This window comes from Battus philenor, unplaced genomic scaffold (genome assembly GCF_028537555.1).
Source record: "Battus philenor isolate CCGP_79_NKW_IND1 unplaced genomic scaffold, ilBatPhil1.0.hap1 SCAF_10, whole genome shotgun sequence".
Classification (NCBI taxonomy): Eukaryota; Metazoa; Arthropoda; class Insecta; order Lepidoptera; family Papilionidae; genus Battus; species Battus philenor.
The window spans coordinates 1,492,370-1,503,163 of record NW_027181662.1 but is presented as its reverse complement, the minus strand read 5'-3'; the positions used below and the strand labels follow the sequence as shown (position 1 = coordinate 1,503,163).

At 31.7% G+C, this 10,794-nt stretch overlaps 1 protein-coding gene across 1 annotated transcript; it reads right to left on the bottom strand.

The window, feature by feature from the left end:
- Positions 1-1,066: 1,066 nt before the first annotated feature.
- On the bottom strand, positions 1,067-9,829 carry Mpc1 (mitochondrial pyruvate carrier). The gene is made up of 4 exons (XM_068768801.1): positions 9,724-9,829; positions 9,334-9,403; positions 8,734-8,834; positions 1,067-1,768 (listed from the first exon to the last, which is right to left on the bottom strand). Exons 2-4 carry the CDS (start codon positions 9,396-9,398, stop codon positions 1,593-1,595), a joined length of 342 nt encoding a protein of 113 aa, XP_068624902.1. The 5' UTR covers positions 9,399-9,403; positions 9,724-9,829; the 3' UTR covers positions 1,067-1,592.
- Between the last annotated feature and the right edge of the window lie 965 nt (positions 9,830-10,794).

Here is a 10,794-nt window from a genome sequence, read left to right as displayed (position 1 = left end):
TCGCCGACATCAGTTGTGGCCGCGGCGTCGAGTGTATAAAGAATTGACTACATCTACTTCTGTTTTTAAAATTGTCTACACACAGATGAGCACCGAAAATAGAATGGGCACAAAGGTGAATTTGCAACGATCCTATTTCTAAAACTACCTGCATTCATTTCGAATTTACTAATCTGTCGACATTGTCATACATATCTTTGTTGATCTTATTTAAACCCATCTGAGTTTGTTATATTATCTTCTATAAGTGCATTTGGAACCCTCAGTGCTTTATTGGAGTGCTCAATTTTATTCTAATTTCTCTTTGAGTTCTGACATTACTCTCATCGTCATGGCCTCTTTCGACGTGTGTGTAATCTTCTTAGATTTATATTGAATAATACAAGATTTTTTTTCTATATAAATGGACTCTTCAAACATTTTATTTTTATGGCATACACAAGTGATCACTAAATCGCTCTTTGTGGATAATCATCATTCATCAGGTTACTCATCTTTTCTGTATATTAAATAATATCACAGATTACATATGGGTAACTTTTCCTTCTCGATTGTACGTATCTCTATATATATATTTATTATCTGCTTATTAATAATTTCCCTAACTGATCCGATCACTAAAGAGAACATAACAGAAACTTTTGATTATGGTTAAGATTTCAATGAAAATATAAATTCTGTTCGAGACATACCTAAACATATATATACATCAACGCATGTATGGTGTACCCTTTACATTAACATAGAAAAACATCTACTCGAATATAGTGCTAAACGGGCAAATCGTTTTGTTAAAATTATTAACACCACAGTGACACATGTCAAACTTCAAAATTTGACACTTACGAGATATGTGTTACCATAATAGCATTAAAAAAGGTAACATACACCATCGCAGTGCTGCTACATTATAAAACTGTGGGTAATTATAAATCAGAGTTGCCAATGTCAATGTATCTTATTACCTGTATTTCAAACAATTAACTATCTGGTATCACCAAAACATTTCGTAGTTTTTTTTTAATAATTCATACAGCTAATCAATAGTAATTTAGTCTGTGTTATTACTATTCTAGTGTACACCAATTAACTCCAAATCGAATCGAGTTAAAAATTCTTGTCAATTATGGTGACAGATAGCTTTAAAACTCTAGATTTCTGTAACGCCAACAGTGGGCATATATATTATCGTTACATTTTAAAATCCTTTGAATTCAAAATATTGGCAAAGTTTTAACCTACTAAGATTTGTAATAACCATAATATTAATTTTTAAATCAAATATACCCGCATTTATATATATCATCATATCTCGTGTATATACTCGGCTACCTAAGAAGATTTGTGCGCCAAACACTGGCATTTACGGGGAATCCCATCCAAACAGTCAACAGACAATCACAAACAGTAACGGTCGTAAATTTAAATAAACATTGTCGACAGATTAAAAATATAAATTCGCGATTGATAACGTCATAGACAACAATAATCGATATGTTATATATCGATTTTATATTGGTGAATAATCGATACGAATTCACCAATGTGCTCAGACCTAAATCATATTTCATATTGCCTAGTTAAAATTTCCGCTACTTTTTTAATTCGTCTTTCTTCTTCTCGCCTTGCACGTAGTGGTAGTTGATGAACCTCGCACCTTGTGTAAGCTGAGCGCACTCGTTGGTGAAGTGGCAGGCGAAGAGCAGCATGTTCCTGGGCTGCACCCTCCAGGCAAACCTCATGAACATCAGCGAGTACAGTGTCAGAGCTGCAATCAAACCATCAATTAAACATATATACATATCGAATTAAATATGACTCAACTAGAACATTTTTTATGCCTTGAAGGTTAAGACAGGGGTGACGAACCTTTTTAAACAAGAGTCTAATATAAATTTTAAAATTATTTGACGGGCCACACATAAAGTAACACTTATTTATAATCTACAAAACATTATTTATAATAAACATTAGAATAAAAAAAAATGTAAAAATAGCGTAAAAATATATGAAAACAGTCCTAAAAAATTATTAATTAAAATAATAAAATTAAAGTTCCATTAGGTACTAATAGTTTTAAATTCATTTTGAAACTACAATAAAATTTTAAAATAAAAAATATTTACGAATGTGGATAAATCAAAATGTAAAAATAAGAATAAATCCAATAAAGGTTCTAATTCATATTTGGCTGTAAATTAAATAAAAGGTATCTTCGTAATAATGAAAGAGGTGTGTTGAATTAAAAATTTCTTCTTATATAATTAAATATTACATTCAATTTTGAATAATTTAAAATGGATTTAAATGGTGAATACCTTTAGTAATTGCGTTTATACCTAAATAAAACCTACCAGTATCCTCCATACTAAGTTTGAATTAAGTGCATCCGTTTTTATGCGTGAGTGAAAGAGACAAAAGATGAGGAAAATCCTGTACGTCAGGTGTTTAATGAAGAGGGTTAGGAAAGGCATTGTCTTTTATTCTATTTCTAATATAATAGGAGATAAAACCTTTATGGTATATTACTAAACTAACTGGCCTGACTGTACTGATGTCATTGCCTACTTAATACGAAAAAAAAATAAACATATTTTAAAGTTTTTTTTTTATAACAGACTGCGCACCGGACAAAACATTTTTAAATTAAGAACTCTTTTGGTATCTAAAGGCTGTATCCTGTTATACATATATATATTTTTTAATTTAATGTGGTCTGATCTTTTCTACGATGTTATATATAGTAATTTTTTAATATTGTGTCAACTATAAAGGAACACATAAAATAATCATCGTTAATAGGGTAAGTTTTATTGTACTTTTAACTTGTGTGTACTGCTGGTGTACCTTAATAAATAAAGTAAACTTATATTCATTATGTATTATAATTAATAAATTGGTTTATATTAACCACTTCACTGCGGAGCGCCTAAAAATTGAATTACTCTCTCAGCCATTTATCCATGATAAGGGCAAAATTGATGTTTTTGGTTGTATTTGGTCTGTTTGTACGCAGCTGTCGCGTCTATAGTCGAACGCCAAAAGGCGCTGTTCGCTGATAGAGAGCGTCTATAGCCAAACGCTAAAAGGCGCTGTTCGCCGAGAGAAAGCGTCTATCGCCAAGCGCCAAAAGGCGCTGTTCGCTGAGAGATAGCTCCTATAGTCGAGGGCCAGAAGGCGCTGTTCGCTGAGCAAAGTATCTATAGTCGAGCGCCAGAAGGCGCTGTTCGCTGAGAAAGTGTCTATAGACGAGCGCCAAAAGGCGCTGTTCGCATCAACGGGATTAATTCACTAGTATAGTTCCTAGGTAAGGAATAACTGAAAGAAGATTTATAATAGCAGTAGATCTTTAATATGTATATTAAGAGTTAGATAAACTTTTAATATGTATATTAAAAGAATTACCTGAGGAACACCTCCAGATGCTTCATGGAAACAGGCAGAAATAGTAAAACTCATTTCTTACATAATCTTTGAAAGATATCCATCCACGTGCCATTGATAAGGCGTAATGATAATGCTGTTATTAGACCGTCGCGTTTATGTACCGAGGTCTACTATAGCAAATAGCATATGACAATTGTTACTCATGTAACCCTTGAATTTATACAGGATGATTGGTTATAGATGTAAAAACTTTACAGGTGTGAATCAATAATTGAAGATTATATAATGTACTAGCTGATCCCGCAAACGTAGTTTTGCAAAAAAAATATTTTTTATTTTCAATTTAAAAACAAGGGTTGATCGTAGAGGGGTGAAAATTTAGGGTTGTATGTTATTTTGTATGTTGTATCATAAAAAAATAAGAACAAAAAATTTCGTAAAAAATTTTAAGGGTGAACAACCCTTATCACTTAGGGGTATGAAAAATAGATAGTAGCCGATTCTCAGATCTACTAAATACGCATACAAAATTTGGTCAAAATCGGTTAAGCCGTTTCAGAAGAGTTCAAGTTCGAACACTGTGACACGAGAATTTTATATATTAGATATATCATATCTTATACTCCATTGTTAAGTAATATATAACGTAATGTTAATTTAGTAAAAAATACTGATATACTACATATTACAATTATTTATTATATACTATCTGATCCAGACTTTGTACTTCCAGAAATTAATGACAATAGAAACTAAATTCAAACAGAAATAGAAACTAAATTAATGTAACTTATTTTCGAGTGATCACTTTAAAATACTTGGAAATATGTGTTAAAATTTCAACGTTATTCGCTGGAACATGTGCTATACATTAATCAAACACCAGGGGCGACTTGACCTATAGTGCAGGGTGTGCAATGCACACAGGCGCCGCAGTCTCAGAAATTCGACGGGCAGCGAAACAGAAATTAGTTACATTTTGCTTCTATTTCGCTGACCATAAAACTTAAAACACAAGACGAAACATGAACAATCACGATACGCCGCATAGTTTCGCAACAGAGATGTGCTTCAGGCATAAAAACAATGAGTGTTATTCTGCCGTCATAAAAAGAAAGGCTGTAACAAATACCATACAGTCATTTATACCTACATATTAAATAGCCTGGAATACGAAAAAACTTTCTTGTTACGACGGCAAAGTTAATAGTTATAGCCGCGGGGGGGGGGGTCAGGTCTAGGGGGCGCCAGGGTTTCATTGCACACGGGCGCTACACGAGCTAGAGCCGCCCCTGTCAAACACCCTGTGTTGAACATCGATGACAATGGTAGAACACTGAGACTTGCGATCATAAATCGTGGATTCCATTCCCGGAATACAATCTTATATAATTCACACTTTTGTGCATAAATGATATAGGATGGCCACTGCTCACAAATAAGTTTCAAGAGTATTGGCAACAGCGTCCTCTGTGGACCATAATACCTAATTACTATCGCCCCTGATATCCCCAAGGAAGGCCTATGCCTTACAGTGTCTATAGGCTAAACCAACCTCTACAATAGTCATCTACAATATAATTCAATTAAAAATATTCCATTAAAAATCTAACAATAATTGAATTGTAAAACAAAAAAAGCAGTTAATTCGCTTTAAACATATCTAAAATCTGAGAAACATTGATAAAGAGTTATACATAAGATAACAGACATTCTTCGAATTTATCACTTGTTACAGAAAACTCTAAGAATTGTTATAAATGAAAATAAATAAGATTTTTTTATTTTATGATTAATTCGAACACAGAAAGACCGGTAAGGCGAGTATAATAAGGGTGGAGAGGATTTATGACCTACTTCTCCCAATTCGACTTACTGTATACAAATTGACTAGAATTGTAGAAACATGAGCAAAGGTACGAACCTTAGTAGGTTTAGAATAAGGCTAGAATATCTTCTGCCTGTCAGAACAGGCGAATAAAAAGGCATAGTGGACGTTGAGCGTGGGAGCCTACATTGCCTCCACAATGAGATCCTCAGAAGGGCAGGAATGCGAAGTGGTCTGGTGTTGCTGCGGTACAGCGATGATGCTATGGGAAGACTGCTTGCTCCCAGGATGTGTCTTGGCACAGCACTGAAGGTCAGCTTCTAGTTTCGGCGACCCATTCAAAGGTACCGAAAATTACTACCAAGGAGGTTTAAGTTGGTAAGAATCTCACATAAACCTATCCTTCCTCCAGAGGGCAGTGTATCTCGAATCCACCATAAATATTCCTCCCCGATACTAAAAAAAGAATTACTTAACTTCAATTAAGTTGAAAATATTATAGGATTTAAGTTAGGAAATAGTTTAAGATACATAAAACATTGTGATATGAAGAAATGTGTACAAGAAAACATCAGGAAATACTAAACATACTAAAGTTATAAAGACACGGATAGTAATTTGCAAAAACCAGCCCGCAGAAACAAGACAAGGTACATTATTGAAAACAATGTTAAAAAACAGATGGTTTTGTTTGATATACATACAATAAATATCACCCTGTATAGGGTAAGGAACTGTATCTTTCATATAAAAAATAATGATTTATGTCTTTAAATTTATCTATCAAATAGTCAATAAAATTATAGTACATTGTAAAACGTTTTATATATCTCAGCTTATCTGTATTCATGTTTATCAGATATAATTTAATTTTCTCTGATAAATCAAAACCAACAATCCCATATCTAAAGTGTAGCTTGCACTACTGTGCGAAAATCAGCTGATAATATATATAATATGCAAAATCAAAAGTATACATACTTCCTCTGAGATGAAATAGATTTTATTTATTTATTTTTCGTTTAATACTTAGGATTTTGAATTTATATTTACACAGGGTGATTGAAAATATCTAGTCTAAGGCGTGAATGTTCAAAAATCAATGGTTTCAGAAATAATAAATAATCTAGTGGTAACATAGTAAGTAAATGATTTTCATAATTAGAATTACTACAAATAAAATTATTTTTTACCATCGTTGTCTAAAAAATCAATTAATGCCACGTATTTCTAAGTGATCACTTTATACAGGTGATTTTAGGGTGTAAACACATTAAAGCTTTTAGCTGTCGTATAAGCTATACATTGAAACACAGTACATACTTCAACCCAATTAATAACTGACATATAAAATATTCATATATAATTAAAGTCTCATTTCTCATTTCAGCCCATGGATGTCCACTGCAAGGGATAGGCCTCCCCCAAAGATCGCCACGACGACCAGTCCTGTGCCTAGTGGACCTCGAGAACCTTTCAGCTCCAACAGCCAACGGTTACTCGAGTGATTTGCCATTGGCACATCAGACAAGCAATTCTTTGAGAAACGTTGGTGATCTTAGTCCTTCTGCAGATCTCTTCATCACTGATTCAATTTCGCAGCGAAACTTTGAGCATAGCCCTCTCCATTGCTCTCTGAGTGAACTTCAGCCCTCTCATGAGGTAAATCATAAGTGATCACGTCTCGGATCCTTGTCATCATTACTGGAGTTTCACTACAACCTAAATAGCTTTTGTAGTTAGACTCACTAATCATTGAAAATATGATTGAGACCTAGAGGTCTTTTAGGCTGGACCTAATGTGATTTTTAAAGTAACAAAATACACGTCATTCCTATAGTAACCCTATGGAATACGAAGTAACATCTCTGGTAACATTTAAACACCAGACTATTTACATAAGTTTCTCAGTATCTTCATCATTACCAGTATAATTTACACATATACTCAATGAACCTCAAGTTACCGAAGGTGCATACCTATCCCATATATACACAGTGTCTTTAATCTAGTTATGATGGTAGGAGAAATGAAAAATAAATAGACCAGGTCAGACACTATCACTGTATCAATAAACAAAAGTTCATTACTAGACATAATAACCTAATGAAAAAGTTAGGTGAATTTTATTTATAGAATATAAATTATTTATTTATTCTTCTAAATCAACTTCATCACTGACAAAGTAATCCTGGTCTAATAAAAAACTCACTTTTGCCAACCCTTTCTCTAGTTTTGAAAACAGTTGGAATAGTCTTTTTCCAGTATAGCTTACAACAAGACCTCCTTCGATTAGATTTTTATCTAGTCAATCATGTGAAAACAGCATCACCAAACTGGCTTTTTGAGTTTGCTGAATAACTAGAAGTTGCACGGAGTCAAATCAAGTAAATACGGTAGTTTCAGAACATCATCCATCGAGTTTTTTGAAAAAAAAAAACATTGCAAAGAACCAATGCAGTATGACAACAACCAATCAAGACATTTGAGACCCAAAACATCCTTTAAAATGGTTTATTATTCTATGATCACAGTACAAGGTATCTAGTAAAATTCTTCACAGTATAGGACCATTTCCAAAGTTTTTCTTTGATTTAATTTTGATGAAAGTATGAAATATAGATTTTGAGAAGCGCTAGTGAGTCAAATGTTAATTTTATCCAAAGGTAACTGAGTCCTAGCAGGAGTTCCCTGGTCATATCACTATGTATCTACATCAGTGATTCCCAAAGTGGTCTATATCAACCCCTAGGGGTCTATGACAACCTGCAAAGGGTCTACGTCAGCGAAAAAAAATTGGGGGTCCATGAAATGAAAATGGGGGTCCTTGATAGTGGATCTCAACACATACACTGATAGTACCTATTTACTTACATCATACTATCTTATAATATCAAAACATTTACATTATTTATAAAAGTACCTATGAAGTAAAAAAATATTATATATGTTTATAAAATTGTGTAAGTTGTAGGATGTTGGTATTCACTTTGTGGTTGCAATTCATTTTGAATATATACACTTTTGAACTATACATTATACTTCACTACAGTTAAAAATTTACAGAAAATCAACATCAGGTAAGTAGAGGGTCTACCCAAAATACAAAAAAGTTTGGGGAACTCTGATCTACATCATATTAAATTCATTTTGGGCATTGTTAAACTGCATCGAGCTTGAAAATTATAAGCTGTGATATTATGAAAACAAGTGAGATATTTTTTGCCTGTTATATTGTTATATTAGATGTACAAGAACTATACATTAGTCATCAGAGGGAAGCGTGGAACTATTTTTATTTATAACATTCACAAACAAGATCTGTGCCTTGAGAGAATCATATTGAATTAAACCATCATTTCTATCAAAGGATGTCCACAGATGGACATATACTCCTTTATAGACTTAAAATAAGACTGGTTACTAGCAGCCAGTTTATGCTATCATTAAAGCCCTTATTATGTGTATGAAAAAAAAAGTTTAGAGCGCAGGCTAGGAAATCATAAAGAATATCATACCAAGTGTCATTTTGCCACTAATAAAAGCGGGATCCTTTTGTGTGTCCGCTATTGCTGCCAATGGTATGCCCCAGTTTGCCACAGGTCCCCAGAAATGTGTGCTGTAAATAATATTAATATTTATTTAATATAAATACAAGCATGTCTTGCTTAGTTTCAACAAATATGTAAGTAAAAGATATCCTAGCAATTATATTAAACTACAATTTGATAATATATGTAAATTGTTAGGTTCCATAAATTTTGTATTACACTTAATGAAGGCATTAAAATGATTATTTATATGATCATAAGCTTTTAGGGTACATTTAATAAAATTGGTTTAAAGACAACATTTGAAAAAAAAAACAATTTTATAATGGGCAAGTGATACAAATAAATATGTCTCCTCCTTGTGTGTGAGACTTTACAGATTAAAAATAATTATTTTTATTAATTTATCTATCATTAAATCATTGTTTCAACTGACTCCATCATACCTTAACAATAAAAAAAATTACTTTAATTTATCAGCCTTATTATTCAAAATGTTAAAGATGGTTTATGACAAAAATTGGATATTTTAAATCATAATGACAATATCAAATTATTTTAACAAACCTCATCAAATAATTTCTAAATTCCTTGCTTTTTAGGCTATCGAGTAGTTTCCTTATGTAGCTCATGATTGCTGAAAAATTAGGGAAGTCGTTATCAAAGAATTTAAAGAATACGCAATTTGTATAAATTTAAATGTTAAACTGTATTATAGACACGTTATAAATTTTACATATATGTTATTAAATAGAAAAAAAATCTATATAAACGAGCGAAACAAGAGGATAATTTATACTTTTAAAATAATAATTAGGGTGTAGTTAACGGCATATATAATAGAATAACGTGTTTTGTAACTAAACATGTCAAGGTTATACAATCCATGTATTTTCATTTAGTAATGAATCAAAATATATAACAAATAATTGTTAATTATTAATTATAATAGCTTACCTCTGTACTTTTTACTTTCCGCACACTAAAAATTTAATTTACCTAAAAACGACAACGTCCTCTATCACTTTTTTTCGTACTGGGCCAATGTCACTGACACTGTCATTAAACTGATAAGTGATAATGAAATAGAGATTGAACTAGTACAAATAACACTTAAATTGAAATGAAAATTTCAATTTGAGTATTATTTGTTAATTAAACCATTATTAACACTGTTTTATTCGTACCCGATAACTCACTAACTATAAAACGTCAATGAAAATATTATTATAAATAGGATAAACATTAAAAAATATTAATTTTATAATTGGACAAATGGTTTTATTATATTAAATTAAATGCAAAACTATTTAGTGATCGAATGTCAGTGCTTTTGTCAGTGCTTTCAAAAACGTTAAATGTTATACAAATATATAATAACATTGATAATGTTTTTTTTTAAATATATTATTAAAATGACGTTGTTATATACAATACAATTATTTTTATTTATCAATAACTTACGTAAATGTAGCCACGGGCTGTAGGGTTTTATAATATTGATTAAAACTGCTTTTAATTAACAAATACGTAGTCGAAACATTTAAGTATTTTTATCGACGCTACTTACGTTTATCTTTGTTTTATTAATTAGATTCATCGAATTATTTTTCCACACAGTTTATACTATATAAGAACATTTTTCGATGTCTTTTTGCTCCATAAACCAACAATAAAGCCATAGACATTATCCATCAATAATACTTATCAATCAAAACAGCCGTTATGGACGAATTATTAAATAACCCCTGTAAACAATAGTTTTACATTCAAAATGCAATTTCATTTATTAAAAAATGGCACTCCTTCGCATGCTGGTTGTGATGTATATGCTCCTATATATAATATTATACTTTGGTTTGGTAGGAGTACTCTTATATATACGGACAGTTGTCATCCAAAACAATAAGTATGTTGTTTTCTGTATATATTTTAGGTTACTTTCACTTTAAATTGTTTGGTAGCGAATCATTTGCTTTCTCTGATACCTTAAACTAATACACACTTTGCTGTGTCCTTGGCAATTCA